The 16,690-nt window shown below is 57.9% G+C and overlaps 1 protein-coding gene across 2 annotated transcripts in view; it reads right to left on the bottom strand.

The window, feature by feature from the left end:
* PNPLA7 (patatin like phospholipase domain containing 7) overlaps nucleotides 1-16,690 on the bottom strand; it is a 211,226-nt gene that overhangs the window by 47,229 nt on the left and 147,307 nt on the right. For both annotated transcript variants that reach the window (XM_064171045.1, XM_064171046.1), the window contains exon 27: nucleotides 12,042-12,198. In XM_064171045.1, coding sequence (XP_064027115.1) covers nucleotides 12,042-12,198 — 157 coding nt within the window. The remainder of the gene's footprint in view (nucleotides 1-12,041; nucleotides 12,199-16,690) is intronic.

The following is a 16,690-nucleotide window of genomic DNA, read 5'->3' as shown; positions in this document are numbered from 1 at the left end:
GCAGCTGCAGGCAGCAATGAGCTCTGCCCTGAGCCTCCTCTTTGTGTCCTGCAGGGAGAAGCTGATGGGGATAGCTCCTGCCATGGGCTGGTCTGCAGAGAGGCTCTGGCTTGGACTTGCTCCTCTACAGATTACTGCTGCTGTGTTCAGACTTGCCCAGTGCCTGCCCCCAGTACCAGTGGTGTCATCTGTGCCACCATTACCATCAGGAGTTGAGTTCCACACTGGTCTGTGTCTCGTAGTCCCTGCTTCATTGCATCGTTCTCATTTCCACCCCACCTGGGTTAATTTCTTTCCCATCCCATCAGTCTCTCTCCCTCATTCCCTTTGGGAAGGCAGAGGGGTTCACACTTGTCACACATCTAGAATCAGGCAGGGTTGGAAAGGACCACAAGGAGCAGGCAGTTCCAAGCCCCCTGCCATGCCCAGGGACACCCTACCCTAGAGCAGGCTGCACACAGCCTCAGCCAGCCTGGCCTCAAACACCTCCAGCCATGGGGCCTCAACCCCCTCCCTGGGCAACCCATTCCAGCCTCTCACCACTCTCCTGCTCAGGAACTTCCTCCTCACCTCCAGCCTCACTCTCCCCACCTCCAGCTTTGCTCCATTCCCCCCACTCCTGACACTCCCTCACACCCTCAAAAGTCCCTCCCCAGCTGTTTTGTAGCCCCCTTCAGATCCTGGCAGGCCACAAGAAGGTCACCTGGGAGCCTCCTCTGCTGCAGCCTGCACAGCCCCAACTCTTTCAGGCTGTGCTCACAGCAGAGCTGCTGCAGCCTCTCAGCATCCTCCTGGCCCTGCTCTGGACACTCTCCAGCATCTCCACAGCCCTCTTGTCCCAGGGGCTCCAGACCTGGATGCAGGACTCCAGGTGGGGTCTCAGCAGAGCACAGCAGAGGGGCAGAATCCCCTCCCTGGCCCTGCTGGCCACACTGCTGCTGCTGCAGCCCAGGCTCTGCTTGGCTCTCTGGGCTGCAAGTGCACACTGCTGGCTCCTGCTGAGCTTCTCCTCCAGCAGCACCCCCAAGTCCCTCTCCTCAGGGCTGCTCTCCAGCCACTCCCTGCCCAGCCTGCACTGGTGCTTGGCATTGCCTCCACCCAGCTGCAGGACCTTGCCCTTGGTCTTGTTGAGCCTCCTGAGCTTGGCTTGTGCCCACCTCTGCAGCCTGCCCAGCTCCCTCTGGATGGATCCTGCCCTCCAGCCTGGCTGCTGCACCTCACAGCTTGGTGTGGGCAGCAAACTTGCTGAGGCTGCACTCAGTGCCTCTGCCCATGGCACCCACAGAGATGTTGGACAGGACTGGAGCCCAGCCCAGCCCTAGGCACTGACACTCCTGAAGCCAGAATTCCCTTCAGAGCCTTTCCAGTGTTCACAAACAAAGCTCCAGTGGAAGGAGCAGAAGAATTCACAAAGTAAAACATGTGCAGGGCAAAACAAAACCATAACTCAGGCCAACAGCCTCAGCTCCACAGGGATGTGTTTATCCTGCAGGCTGGAATTCCTGATACTGCAAAGTCAGATTTACAGGTACTTAAACTGTGAATAAAGTTAGGAGCAGAAGAATTGAACCTGAATGCAGCTATGAAAGCAGAGGCACCTGAGAGTCAGGCAAAGGAGAGCAGCAAGGTTTAAAGGCATCTGGAGGTGTTCTGACCCTCTGTGATGCTGGTTTGGTGCCTCCAGTGGGCACCCCAAAGTCAGGGGCTGGCTGGCATCTGCACACAACCTCTTCTCTGAGTGCCCCAAGCTGCAGTGCCTGGGTGAGTGTTAACCTCAGCACCCCAAGCAGCAGGATTGAAATGGTAATCACCAACCCTCAGACCCTGGCAGTACAGAGAGAGGCTCCTGCTGCCCCTCTGCATGTGCTAGGGGCCAGGAAGGCAATGCTGAAGGCAGTGGAACATCTTCCTCTTGAGGAGAGCCTGAGGAGCTGGGGCTTGGAGAGGAGGAGCTGAGAGGTGACCTCCTTCATGCTGGTAAAGATGTGCAGGTGAGTGGCAGAGGCTGCAGCCAGGCTCTGCTGGGGGATGCCAGTGCCAGCACAAGGGGCACTGCTGGAAGCTGAGGCAGAGGAAGCTCCATGGAAGCATGAGGAGGAATTTGTTCCCTGTGAGGGTGCCAGAGGCTGGCACAGGCTGCCCAGGGGGGCTGTGGAGCCTCCCTCTCTGGAGACATTCAAGACCTGCCTGGATGTGTTGCTGTGTGAGCTGCTCTGGGTGCTGCTGCTCTGGCAGGGGTTGGACTGGCTGAGCTTTGGAGGTCCCTTCCAGCCCCTGGCACTCTGTGATGCTGTGCTCTCTTAGAGGGGAGCCTGAGAGCCTTGGGACTTTTTAGCCTGGAGAAGAGCAGCCTGAGTGGGATCTGAGCATTGCTGCTCAATACTTACAGGGGGGGTGGCAGGAGGATGGGGCCAGGCTTTGTTCCACGGTGCAGTGACAGGAGAAAGGGTAACAGCAACAAACATGAACCTAAGTTCAAGTGCACAGGATGGTATCCAGGTGGGTTTTGACTCCAGAGATGGAGACTCCACCACCTCTTTGGGCAGCCTGCACAGATGCTGCACTGCCCTCAGAGTAAAGAAGTTCCTCCTAACCTTTCAATGGCACTGCCTATGTTCAAGTTCAAAGTCCAATAGTTCAGAACAACAACCTGCTGCCAGGCAGCCAGCATCAGAACAAGGGACACAGCCTCAAGCTGTGCCAGGGCAGGTCCAGGCTGGATGTTGTTAGGAAGTTGTTGTCAGAGAGAGTGATTGGCCTTGGAATGGGCTGCCCAGGGAGGTGGTGGAGTCTGTGTGGCTGGAGGTGTTGAAGCCAAGCCTGGCTGGGGCACTTAGTGCCATGGTCTGGTTGGTTGGGCAGGGCTGGGTGCTAGGTTGGGCTGGGTGAGCTTGGAGCTCTCTTCAGCCTGGCTGATTCTGTGATTCTAAGAAGTTCTACCTAAGCAGGAGGAGGAACTTGAATTGGAGGTTGCTGGAGCCCTGCAACAGGCTGCCCAGAGAGGTGGTGGAGTCTCCATCCCTGGAGACATTCCAAACCCTCCTGGACACCATCCTGTGCAACCCTGCAGGGGGGGGGGGGTGGACTCTATGACCTCCAGAGGCCCCTTCCACCCCCTCCCATGCTGTGGTTCTGTGACACAAGAAGTTGTTCAGATGTAAAACCCCACACTGAAGACTTCTGCCTTCTGTTAACAACTCCAAGCACAGGATTCCACCTGAAAGCCAACCAGAGGGAAGACTTCAGCTGGCTCAGCAAGGAAAAGCAGCCTGGCTTCATTTCTGCAAGCAGAGAAGCCCAAGGAAGGAAACCTTCCAGCACTGGCTGCTGAAGTGTGAAAGCTGCAACTAAAAAGCACCAAAGGGTAGCAGAGCCCCTGCTGAGCCCCCCCCAGCAGCCCCAGCACTGGCAGGCTACTCACAGCAGGTTCAGGAGACAGTGCTGCAGGCTCACCGAGCTGCCTCCCACAGCCAAGCCCCTCTGGCTGGCAGCTTTAAAGCTGCCTCAGCTCCTGCTGCCTTCTGCTCTGCCTGCCCCAGTGCTAAGTGCCAGGACCCAGGGCCCCCTTCCCCTGGGGGGCTGGCACCAGCTTATTTTGCCCATCTCCTCTGGTCAGGAGGTTACCTTTCCCCTGCCAGGCTTGCCTGCTCAGCTCAGACTGTGTGCCCATTGCAAGGCTCTCTCCTTGCTGCTGCTGGTGGGCTGGAAGCTCTGGCACACCCCCAGAACACCCCAGTGTGGCAGGCAAACTCATTTAGCCCACACCACACCTGCTAAGGCTGCTCTCCCTCCACCTTCCACGGGCAAAGGACCCTTTGTGGTGCCACTCACACTTTGCCCCTTCCACAGAGCCCTGCAGGATGGTTCCACTCTGGCATCGTGCTCTGACTGTGTGCCCTGAGACATCTTAACCTGTGCCCTGGCCCACAGGGGCTGTGGGTGTGGGCATCACCCCAGCCTGGCACAGAACAGCTCCTCTTCCCCTCAAAATAACAGAGCAATGGAACAAGAAGAGTACTGGGATCCAGCCTGGGTGTAGCTTGGTCTGCCCCAAGTTGGGGCTACTGGTTCTGCCTCCCTGCTGCTCTGGGCCAGCACAGCTGCCTCTGCAGGAGCTGAGCTGCCCAGAAAGCAGCAAGATAGGCAAAACAGGCAGGAGGTTCTGGCCACCTCAGCTCATTAAAGCACAGCATCTCCCAGGGCAGAGCTAGGGAGAGGCAGAACCTGAGGGCTGTGACCTGAGGCACCTCTTTGCATTTACTTCAGCTGCCAGGCAATGACAGACAGCAAAGGACTGCAGCATCCTGCCCAGCAAGCCTCAGCTCTCATGCTGGGACAGCTGTGGAGCTCCACATCCCTGCAGCCACACTGCCTGCCACAGCAGAGCAGAACATTCCAGCCCCTGTGAAAGATTCATACTGGGCAACAGTAATTCTCCAATCAAAAACCAAACCAACCAGAAAACAAAGCCCAAAGCTCTGCAAACTGCTCTGGAGTCCCAGAATCACAGAGTGCCAGGGGCTGGAAGAGACCTCCAGAGCTCAGCCAGTCCAACCCCTGCCAGAGCAGCAGCACCCAGAGCAGCTCACACAGCAACACATCCAGGCAGGTCTTGAATCTCTCCAGAGAGGGAGACTCCACAGCCCCCCTGGGCAGCCTGTGCCAGCCTCTGGCACCCTCACAGGGAACAAATTCCTCCTCATGTTTCCATGGCACTTCCTCTGCCTCAGCTTCCAGCAGTGCCCCTTGTGCTGGCACTGGCATCCCCCAGCAGAGCCTGGCTGCAGCCTCTGGCACTCACCTGCACAGCTTTACCAGCATGAATGAGGTCACCTCTCAGCTCCTCCTCTCCAAGCCCCAGCCCCTCAGGCTCTCCTCAAGAGGAAGATGTTCCACTGCCTTCAGCACTTCTGTGGCTCTGTGCTGGACTCTCTCAAGCAGTTCCCTGAGGTCCTTCTTGAACTGAGTGGCCCAGAACTGGACACAATAGTCCAGATGTGACCTCACCAGGGCAGAGCAGAGGGGCAGAAGAACCTCTCTTGACCTACTAACCACAGCCCAGAATGGCATTGGCCCTCCTGGTCACCAGAGCCAGCCTGGTCACCCTCCCATCCACCAGCACCCCCAGGGCCTTTTCCCCTTCACTGCTCTCCAGCAGGTCAGTCCCAACCTGTACCAGTCCCTGGGGGTGTCCTTTCCTAGCTGCAAGGCTCTCCCCTTGCCCTTGTTGAGCTTCATTCAGTGTCTGCCTGCCCAGGCCTCCAGCTTGCCTAAGCCTCTCCTTAGCCTCCCCACCCACTTTGTGCCATCAGCACAGCTGCTGACAGTGCCCCCTGTGCCCTCAGCCAGGGCACTGAAGCATATATGGACTTGTATGGGGCCCTGAGGGCTGCTTGCTGGGCTGGCTGAACACAGGGCCAGAGGACACAGAGAGGCACCAGGCTGCCACAAGCCTCTCTGTACTTTGCCCACCTCTCCCCCCTCAAAAGGAGTCATTTCTTTCTTTGCTGCTTCATTAGGCCCAGAAAACACAGGCCAGGTCCCTCTCCCAGCCCTGAGATATGCCAATGGCTAAAAACAGCAAAAGGAGGACTGACTGCAAGCCCAAAGCAGCATTTCTGCTGATGGTTCAGAAACCAAGTGAGTATCAGAGTGATCTAATCCATCACAGGAGAGACACCTCCCAAACCCCCACCCCTGGGCCAACAGAGCCATGCTGCCAGCTCCTGCACAGCAGCACTCAGCAAAAACCTGCACCAGCAGAGGCTCAGAGGCTTCAGAGCAGCACAATCAGCAGGTTCTCTCCAGCAGGGAGGACTCAAAGGCTCTGGAATCACAGAATCAGGCAGGCTTGGAAGGGACCACAAAGATAAGGCAGTTCCAACCCCCTTGCCATGCCCAGGGACACCCTACCCTAGAGCAGGCTGCACACAGCCTCAGCCAGCCTGGCCTCAAACACCTCCAGCCATGGGGCCTCAACCACCTCCCTGGGCAACCCATTCCAGCCTCTCACCACTCTCCTGCTCAACAACTTCCTCCTCACCTCCAGCCTCACTCTCCCCACCTCCAGCTCTGCTCCATTCCCCCCACTCCTGACACTCCCTCACAGCCTCAAAAGTCCCTCCCCAGCTTTTTTGCAGCCCCCTTCAGATCCTGGAAGGCCACAAGAAGGTCACCTGGGAGCCTCCTCTGCTCCAGCCTGCACAGCCCCAACTCTTTCAGGCTGTGCTCACAGCAGAGCTGCTGCAGCCTCTCAGCATCCCTCTGGCCCTGCTCTGGACACTCTCCAGCATCTCCACAGCCCTCCTGTCCCAGGGGCTCCAGAGCTGGATGCAGGACTCCAGGTGGGGTCTCAGCAGAGCACAGCAGAGGGGCAGAATCCCCTCCCTGGCCCTGCTGGCCACACTGCTGCTGCTGCAGCCCAGGCTCTGCTTGGCTTTCTGGGCTGCAAGTGCACACTGCTGGCTCCTGCTGAGCTTCTCCTCCAGCAGCACCCCCAAGTGCCTCTGCTCAGGGCTGCTCTCCAGCCACTCCCTGCCCAGCCTGCATTGGTGCTTGCCATTGTCTCACCCCAGCTGCAGGACCTTGCCCTTGGTCTTGTTGAGCCTCCTGAGCTTGGCTTGTGCCCACCTCTGCAGCCTGCCCAGCTCCCTCTGGCTGGATCCTGCCCTCCAGCCTGGCTGCTGCACCTCACAGCTTGGTGTGGGCAGCAAACTTGCTGAGGCTGCACTCAGTGCCTCTGCCCATGGCACCCACAGAGATGTTGAACCAGACTGGTCCCAGGGCTGCTCCCTGAGGGACTGCACTTGTCACTGCCTGCACTTGGCCATGGAGCCACTGACAGCCACTCTGTGGGTGCAGCCATCAAGCCACTTCTTTGTCCATCCAGTGCTCCACCCATCAAACCCATGTGTCATGAGGTTGCCTGAACAAAGGATGGATCCCAGAGCAGCTCCTCCACAGCAGCTACCCCCTGCAACAGTGATCCTGCTCTGTGGGTGGGACAGCAGGAAAGGTCCTGGAATAAGAGGAACAGAAGGAAACTGGAAGAGGTTCCCCAGGGAGGTGAAGGAATCCCCAGCCCTGGAGGTGTTTAAAAGACAGAGAGATGTGGTGCTGAGGGACAAGCTCTACAGGCTCACAGATTGCTTTGGGTTGTAATGGACTCTCAAAGCTCATCTTGTCCAAGCCCCCTGCAGGCAGCAGGGACACCTCCAACCACAGCAGGCTGCCCAGGGCCACATGGAGTCTGCCCTTGGATGTCTCCAGGGATGAGACCTCAACCACAGCCATGGTAGTGTCAAAGAACAGTGGCACTCAGTCACCTTAAAGGCTCTGCTCTCCTCACACCCCACCTGGAGCACTGGGGGCAGTTTTGGAGCCCCCAGCACAAGCAGGACATGGAAGTGTTTGAGCCAGCCCAGAGGAGGCCACCAGGATGCTGAGAGGGCTGCAGCAGCTCTGCTCTGAGCACAGGCTGGGAGAGTTGGGGCTGTGCAGGCTGGAGAAGGCACAGGGTGAGGGTGGTGAGACACTGGCACAGGGTGAGGGTGGTGAGACACTGGCACAGGTTGAGGGTGCTGAGACACTGGCACAGGTTGCCCAGGGAGGTTGTGGAGCACAGAAGCACCCAACGTGATCTTTGATCACGTTGGGTGCTTCTGTGCTCCACAACCTCCCTGGAGGTGCTCAGGACCTCCTGGAAGTGCTCAGGACCAGGTTTGATGAGGCCTTGAGTGACCTGTGCTAGTGGGAGGTGTCCCTGCCCGTGGCAGGAGGTTGGAACTGGGAATTTGGGGTTGATCTGCTGGGTTGGTGACTTTGCTCACATTTTTAGGTGGGATCTCCTGTTGGCACCCAGAGCTGGTGCTGAGGGAAAGCAAAGGCTCTCCCTGCTCACTCTGCAGCTGCTGCAACACAACACAGGAGGAGTTTAACTCAGAACAGTCATTGGGAAAAGGATCTGGAAACCCCTCCAGCCCCCTTAGATGTGAGCTGATCTCACAGAGAGGGCTTTGGAGGCTCCCCTCAATCTGCAGTGCAGTCATTCTGCTGTCAGCTGGCTTCAAACACAGCAGGCTTTGATTTTTTAATCCCTTCTCAAGCCCCTGAACCATTCCAGGTTTGGATGTGGACCAACACAGAACAGAACACGCCTGGAAAGCCTCAAGAAAAGCCACTCTATGCTGCTAGGATGAAAAGTTGGCTCTGGCAGAGGTCATTAACCTCTGCTCCAGCTACTTACTTGCAGAATTAGAGGTACCCACAGCTGAAATAGCCCCAGGCTGGGCCCAATCCTGCCTGGTACTTGGTGAGCTGTTCTCTGAGCTTTGCAATGTGGGACCCAGAGCTGCTCTCCTGCTCTGCTCTCAGCCATTCCCATCTCCTGCCAGCATGACCCAGAGCTGATCTCCTGCTCTGCTCTCAGCCATTCCCATCTCCTGCCTGCACAACCCAGAGCTGCTCTCCTGCTCTGCTCTCAGCCATTCCCATCTCCTGCCAGGGGGATCCAGAGCTGCTCTCCTGCTCTGCTCCTCAGCCATTCCCATCTCCTGCCAGCATGACCCAGAGCTGATCTCCTGCTCTGCTCTCAGCCATTCCCATCTCCTGCCTGCACAACCCAGAGCTGCTCTCCTGCTCTGCTCTCAGCCATTCCCATCTCCTGCCAGGGGGATCCAGAGCTGCTCTCCTGCTCTGCTCCTCAGCCATTCCCATCTCCTGCCAGCATGACCCAGAGCTGATCTCCTGCTCTGCTCTCAGCCATTCCCATCTCCTGCCTGCACAACCCAGAGCTGCTCTCCTGCTCTGCTCTCAGCCATTCCCATCTCCTGCCAGGGGGATCCAGAGCTGCTCTCCTGCTCTGCTCCTCAGCCATTCCCATCTCCTGCCAGCATGACCCAGAGCTGCTCTCCTGCTCTGCTCTCAGCCATTCCCATCTCCTGCCAGGGGGATCCAGAGCTGCTCTCCTGCTCTGCTCTCAGCCATTCCCATCTCCTGCCAGCATGACCCAGAGCTGCTCTCCTGCTCTGCTCTCAGCCATTCCCATCTCCTGCCACTGGGACCCAGAGCTGCTCTCCTGCTCTGCTCTCAGCCATTCCCATCTCCTGCAAGCACGACCCAGAGCTGCTCTCCTGCTCTGCTCTCAGCCATTCCCATCTCCTGCCAGCATGACCCAGAGCTGCTCTCCTGCTCTGCTCTCAGCCATTCCCATCTCCTGCCAGCATGACCCAGAGCTGATCTCCTGCTCTGCTCTCAGCCATTTCCCAGGCTGGGCCCAATCCTGCCTGGCCCTTGCTGAGCTCCTCCTTGAGCTTTGCAATCTGCATTCCAAAGGTAATCAATGGATCAAACAATGTCTCCCATTGCTCCTGGCACTGTTCCTGCTGAGAGCAAGTGGGACTGCAGCTTAGGCTGGTGAGCTCAGGAGCTGCAGTGCTGGAAAGGAAGCCTCCTTTGATGGGAGCACAGCCCTGAGAAGCCCAGAACAGAGCATTTCCAGCTCTGCATCACTCCCAGTGCAGAGTTAACAAGAGAGGAAATAATCCTCTGGACAAATGCAGGGAGGAAAATTCCATCCCTCCAGCCTGAGAAAGAGCCAGGGAGAGAGGGCAGCTGGAGGCTGGGCAGACACTGCAGGGAGGTCACCACAGAGCTGTCTGCAGGAGTTTGGTAGGGAGCAGCATGGGGCAATGAGGGCTGCAAGGTTAAACTGATGTCTGGCACAGCACAGTGGGTTCATGGCCCTCATCTCCAGGCTCCTCCACCTTTGTGGTTCCAGCAAACTGCTCTGGATCCTCAACACTTCATCTTCTGGGTGCTTCCCGAGCCAGCCAAGTACAGGGCAGTTCTTAAACAACAAGCACAGCATCCACATCCTTCCAGCAAATGGTGACAGGGGGGTGACCAGAGTGCCCCTGGCCCCTGCCCAGCACGTCAGCACTGAGGCCATGGCCTCAGCATGTGTGTGCATGTCCCAGGCTAGCAGTCAGGGACACCTCACCCCCACACAGCAGACCTTGTCTCAAAGCCACAGCAGGTGAGAAGACCTTTGGACAGGATAAGGAGTGCAGGAGCCAGCTGCAGACTCTGATAGAAAGGGTTGGGTTGGAAGGGACCTTAAAGTTCATCCATTGCCAGGCCCTTGCCATGGGCAGGGACACCTCCCACCAGCACAGGTTGCTCAAGGACTCATCCAGCCTGGTCCTGAACACCTCCAGGGAGGTTGTGGAGCACAGAAGCACCCAACGTGATCAAAGATCACATTGGGTGCTTCTGTGCTCCACAACCTCCCTGGGAAACCTGTGCCAGTGACTCCCCACCCTCAACCTGTGCCAGTCTCTCCCCACCCTCAACCTGTGCCAGTCTCTCTCCACTCTCACTCTCAACAATCTCTCCCTCCTCTCCACTCTCACTCTCCTCTCTCCCAGCTCCAAGCCATTGTCCCTCATCCTCCCACTCCCAGCCCTTCTCCAACGTCCTTCCTCAGCTCTCCTGCACTGGAAGCTGCTCTGAGCTCTCCCTGCAGCCTTCTCTTCTCCAGGCTGAACAGCCCCAGCTCTCCCAACCTGTCCCAACAGCAGAGCTTCTCCATCTCTCTGAGCATCTTTGGTAGCCTCCTCTGGACCCTCTGCAGCAGCTCCAGGTCCTCCTTGTGCTGGGTTCCCAGAGCTGGAGGCAGTGCTGCAGGTGAGGGCTGAGCAGAGCAGATTGGAGGGGCAGAATCCCCTCCCTGTGCTGCTGCTCTCCCTGCTCTGCCTGCAGCCAGCACACAGCTGGCTCTGGGCTGCCAGGGACCAGTGCTGGCTGCTGGGCACTTTGGCACCAACTGACACCCCCAAGCCCTCCTCAAGACCTAAGCAGACCCAGGACTTAGTCTCACCTATGAAGTTCCCTGAGTCCCTTTGGACAGAAACCCAAGACAGAACTGTGAACATTCAAAGCTGTGAGCAGCAAGGTCCAGGGAGAACTCCAATGCTCCTGCTCAGTGAACTGCAGCCTGCATCACCTGCTGCTGCTGGTGGGATTCTTCCCAACATCTCTTCAGGGAGCAAATTCTCCCACAGAACTCACTATTGGAAACCACCTTCCCAAGCCCTGCTTTAACTACAAACACTTGGTTTGGTTTGTGCTGAGTGTTTGAAGCCAGAAACCCCTCCTGAAGCACAGCAGCAGCACTCTGCAGCTCTCCTGGGCTACCCCAGGAAGAAGATGTGATGGAGTTAGGTGAGAGAAGCTTTACCTCTGCCCATCAGTTCCACTGAGAAGTGAGAGCATGGGAGAAGGAGAGAGAGAGAGTTACACAGAGACAAACACAGCAGTGCAGAGTGGGCAAGGAAACAGATTCCAGCATGCAGCAGGAGGTGAAACAGGGGCAAAGACAGCAGCCCTCTGCCTGCACAGCCTGGCTGCAGTTTGTGCAGGCAGGAGCTGCTCCTCAGCCATTCCCACCTCCTGCCAGGGGGATCCAGAGCTGCTCTCCTGCTCTGCTCTCAGCCATTCCCATCTCCTGCCAGCATGACCCAGAGCTGCTCTCCTGCTCTGCTCTCAGCCATTCCCACCTCCTGCCAGGGGGATCCAGAGCTGCTCTCCTGCTCTGCTCCTCAGCCATTCCCATCTCCTGCCAGGGGGATCCAGAGCTGCTCTCCTGCTCTGCTCCTCAGCCATTCCCATCTCCTGCCAGGGGGATCCAGAGCTGCTCTCCTGCTCTGCTCCTCAGCCATTCCCATCTCCTGCCAGCATGACCCAGAGCTGATCTCCTGCTCTGCTCCTCAGCCATTCCCACCTCCTGCCAGGGGGATCCAGAGCTGATCTCCTGCTCTGCTCTCAGCCATTCCCATCTCCTGCCAGCATGACCCAGAGCTGCTCTCCTGCTCTGCTCTCAGCCATTCCCATCTCCTGCCAGCATGACCCAGAGCTGCTCTCCTGCTCTGCTCTCAGCCATTCCCATCTCCTGCCAGCATGACCCGGAGCATCTCTCCTGCTCTGCCCCACACCCGCTGGGCAGGCCCCCACGGCGGCAGCTCCCCCTGGGCATCACCTACCATCGCCCACTGCCTGGCCTTGATCCTCATCTGGTTGTAGCTGCGCTCCTCGGCGTAGAGGGCGCTCATGAAGGCGCCGATGGAGGTCCCTCCGATCATGTCCACCGGGATGCCAGCCTCGATCAGCGCTCGGATGACTCCCACCTGCGAGCAGCCCCTGCGCCGGGCAGAGAGAGGGGAGAGGCTGGTCAGACTCGGGCCCCGGGCACAGCAGCAGGGGCTGGGTGCCAGCTGCCCAGGGGCACAGCCGGGGGCTGCCCAGCGCACACCTGCAGGAGCCCCAGCGCCAGGCACAAGCAGGAGGGGTGCGGCAGCCACGCGTGGGCTGCAGCCTGGGCAGGGGCACAGGGAGGGCACTGCCCTCTGCGCTGCTCTGCCCAGCCCTGGCTCCCCGGCACAGGAGCCACAGGGAGCTGCTGACCCCCGAGGTGAGCAGAGCCTGCAGGAGCCTCCTGCGGGACAGGCTGCAGGAGCTGGCGCTAGAGGAGCCTGGAGAGAGACCTTAGAGCTGCTTGTAGCAGACTGAGACACCTGATGGAGCAGGTCCAGAGGGGGGCACGGAGGTGAGGAGGGTCTGGAGAAGCTCCTGTGTGGGGCCAGGCTGGGAACCTTGGGGCTAGAGGAGCCTGGAGAGGAGAAGGCTCCAGGGAGACCTTAGAGATGCACCTCAATATCTGCAGGGGAGCTGCAGGCAGGCTGGGGAGGGACTGCTCAGAAGGGGCTGTGGGGACAGGCTGAGGGCAGTGGTTTGGAAGTGCAGCAGGGCAGGGTTAGGTTGGACACCAGGAGGGAGTTGTGCACAGTGAGGGTGGGGAGAGACTGGCACAGGCTGCCCAGGGAGGTGGTTGAGGCCCCATCCCTGGAGACACTCAGGGTCAGACTCAAGGTGTCCCTGGGCAGCCTGCTCTAGTTGGAGGTGTCCCTGCTGCATGCAGGGGGCTGGCCACGATGCTCTTTGAGGCTCTCTTCCAACCTGATGCAACCTGTGAAGTTGTGAGACCTGCAAACAGGCTCTGCAAGCACCCCAGGGAACAGGCATGACCCAACCTGGCCTCGGTGGGAAAGGCAGCAGCAGGAGCCCAGCAGCCAGGAACCACTGGAGAAGGCAGCGTGGCCCAAGGGGAGCAGGGCATCACAAAATCAACTCAGGCTCCTCCTGAGCAGCCAAAACCACCTGCATTTAAGAGACCTGTGCACAGGTTTCTTCTCCAGTGACTGTGCACAGAAACTCAGGCAGCCTGGGACCACAGGATGGGTCCTACATGGGCTGGAAGTGAGTGTGAAGATGGAGAACAAAGAGCAGGAAGAGACAAGGAGTGATGAGAAAGGTCTGCACACAGACCTGGGTAAGGGGCAGATGAGGAAGCAGCATGTGAGGATGACATAAACTCTTTCAGGCTAGGAAATGTGTTCTGTGTTCCAGGAAGCACAGAAAGAACTTGGAGCAATGAAGGAGTTGAGTGACAAACCACAACAGATGAACCTCAGTGCTGATGTCCTGCAGGATGAGCTCTGGACTGGCTGTGCTCACACAGAGGGTTGGGAACCATAGGATTGAATCATAGAATCAGCAGGCTGGAAGAGAGCTCCAAGCTCAGCCAGCCCAGCCTAGCACCCAGCCCTGCCCAACCAACCTGACCACGGCACTAAGTGTCCCAGCCAGGACTGGCTTCAACACCTCCAGCCACACAGACTCCACCACCTCCCTGGGCAGCCCATTCCAATGCCAATCACTCTCTCTGCCAGGAACTTCCTAACAACATCCAGCCTAGACCTGCCCTGGCACAGCTTGAGACTGTGTCCCCTTGTTCTGTCCCTGGCTGCCTGGCAGCAGAGCCCAACCCCACCTGGCTACAGCCTCCCTGCAGGCAGCTGCAGGCAGCAATGAGCTCTGCCCTGAGCCTCCTCTGCTGCAGGCTGCACCCCCCCAGCTCCCTCAGCCTCTCCTCACAGGGCTCTGCTCCAGGCCCCTCCCCAGCCTTGCTGCCCTTCTCCGAACACCTTCCAGCACCTCAGCAGCTCTCTGCAATGGAGGAGCCCAGAGCTGGACACAGCACTCCAGGTGTGGCCTGAGCAGTGCTGAGCACAGGGGCACAAGAACCTCCCTTGTCCTGCTGCCCACACTGCTCCTGAGCCAGCCCAGGATGCCACTGGCTCTGCTGCCCACCTGGGCACTGCTGCCTCCTCTGCAGCTCCTCTCCCCCAGCACCTCCAGCTCCCTCTCTGCCTGCCTGCTCTCAGCCACTCTGGCCCCAGCCTGCAGTGCTGCTTGGGGTTGTTGTGGCCGAAGTGCAGAACCCTGCCCTTGGCCTTGTTCAGTCTCATCCCATTGACCTCTGCCCACCCATCCACCTGTAGATACCCACTGTGGATATTCCTTAAAAAGCATGAACTGAGTGTTCAGTGCAAACTCAAAAGGCAAACCAGAGCCCAGAATCACTGAGGCTGGAAAAGACCTCTGAGATCATCAGGTCCAGCCTGACAGATAAGGCAGAAAGCCTTAAGGAACACACAGCCAGGATGGACCAACACCCTGAGAACTGCAAGCAAGCTCTGACTTCTCACTGGAAAAAAGCATAACACAAGTGGAAAATCCTGGAATCAGAGACTGGTAAGGGTTGGAAGGGACCTCCAGAGCTCAACCCCTGTGCCAGAGCAGGGTCACCCAGAGCAGGTCACAGTGGAACACATCCAGATGGGTCTTGAAAGTCTCCATAACCTTTCTGGACAGCCTGCTCCATGCTTCCAGCAGCCTCATACTGAAGAGTTTTCTCCTCCTGTTGAGGAGAAATGGACAGAGAGAAGCACAAAAGATGCCCAGGATGTGGAAGTGACATCACAAGAGAAGAAATCAAACCTCAGTCTCTGCCTGGGGAAGGTCACAGAACCACAGAACATTCCAGAAGCTGGTGAGAGTGAGAGTGGTGGTGAGACACTGGCAGAGGTTGAGGGTGCTGAGACACTGGCACAGGTTGCCCAGGGAGGTTGTGGAGCACAGAAGCACCCAATGTGATCTTTGATCTTTGATCACATTGGGTGCTTCTGTGCTCCACAACCTCCCTGGAGGTGTTCAGCACCAGGTTGGATGAGTCCTTGAGTGACCTGTTCTAGTGGGAGCTGTCCCTGCCCATGGCAGGAGGTTGGATCTGGCTGATCCTTGAGGTCTCTTCCAACCTAACCCATTCTATGCTTCTATAACCCTGCTCTACAAGGTGCACCTTCAACCATCTCCCCAAGCACCACATCCAAACACATCCAGCACCTCCCTGGGCAGCTCATTGCAGTGTCTGAAGAGCTGATGATGGATGTGAGATGCACAGGGGAGACAGCAAGGACAGCACCACGGGAAGGAAGGGATCCACACTCAAGACACCTGCATGGAAAGCACAAAGTGGGGCACAAACTGGTAGAGATGCTCAAGAGGTCAAGGCCCAGATGGGTTTAAATGTGGACAGGATGAATCAAAGGCACCAGGCTGCCAGTGGCTATGGGACATGAACAATTGGAGGTGCAACCTTGTGTTCAGAAAGCTCAGAACCTGCTAAGTGTGGCAAAAAGTCATGTCTGAAGCAACCACTGCCACCCATCAGTGGAGATCCAGAGTCACAGAATGAGCTGGGTTGGAAGGGACCTTAAAGCTCATCCAGTGCCAGGCCCTTGCCATGGGCAGGGACATCTCCCACCAGCACAGCTTGCTCAAAGCCTGATCCAGCCTGGGCCTGAACACCTCCAGGGAGGTTGTGGAGCACAGAAGCACCCAATGTGATCTTTGATCACATTGGGTGCTTCTGTGCTCCACAACCTCCCTGGGAAACCTGTGCCAGTCTCTCACCACCCTCAACCTGTGCCAGTCTCTCTCCACCCTCAACCTGTGCCAGTCTCTCCCCACCCTCACTCTCAACAATCTCTTCCTCCTCTCCACTCTCACTCTCCTCTCTCCCAGCTCAAAGCCATTGTCCCTCAGCCTGCCACTCCCAGCCCTTCTCCAAAGTCCCTCCCCAGCTCTCCTGCAGCCCCTTCAGGCACTGGAAGCTGCTCTGAGGTCTCCCTGCAGCCTTCTCTTCTGCAGGCTGAACAGCCCCAACTCTCCCAGCCTGTGCCCACAGCAGAGCTTCTCCAGCCCTCTGAGCATCTTGGTGCCCTCCTCTGGACTATCTCCAGCAGCTCCAGGTCCTTCTTGTGCTGAGGGCCCCAGAGCTGGAGGCAGTGCTGCAGGTGAGGTCAGAGCAGAGCAGAGCAGAGGGGAAGATCTTACAACAGCTCTCACAAGCAGCAAACCCTCACAGGACAGAGACCCTCACCCTACCTGCTTGCTCTGCAGAACCACAGCAGGAACAGAGAAAGGAGCCCTGGAGGCTGACTGCCTCCTTCCCACAGCCTCTGCTTTGCCATCCTTTGCCCACCTGCCACCCAACCTCTCAGTTCATTCACTCCACCTGGACAGATGCTTTGCAGTCTGAGCCTCCCAGCAGCGAGCCCTGACCTTTCCCCACCCCATTTCCCTGTCCCCCCCCATCACTTTGCTCTATTCCCAACCCTTTTCCCCATGCTGTTTACACCTATAAATAGCTGCCAGCAGCTGCCAAGTGCACCACAGGTGCCATTAGCCCAATGCATTCTTTCCATCTAAACCAATCCCCTCCAGCTGC

This window comes from Pogoniulus pusillus, chromosome 35 (assembly GCF_015220805.1).
Source record: "Pogoniulus pusillus isolate bPogPus1 chromosome 35, bPogPus1.pri, whole genome shotgun sequence".
NCBI classification, from domain to species: Eukaryota; Metazoa; Chordata; class Aves; order Piciformes; family Lybiidae; genus Pogoniulus; species Pogoniulus pusillus.
The sequence above is the reverse complement of the archived record's forward strand: the minus strand, read 5'-3'. Positions and strand labels throughout refer to the sequence as shown.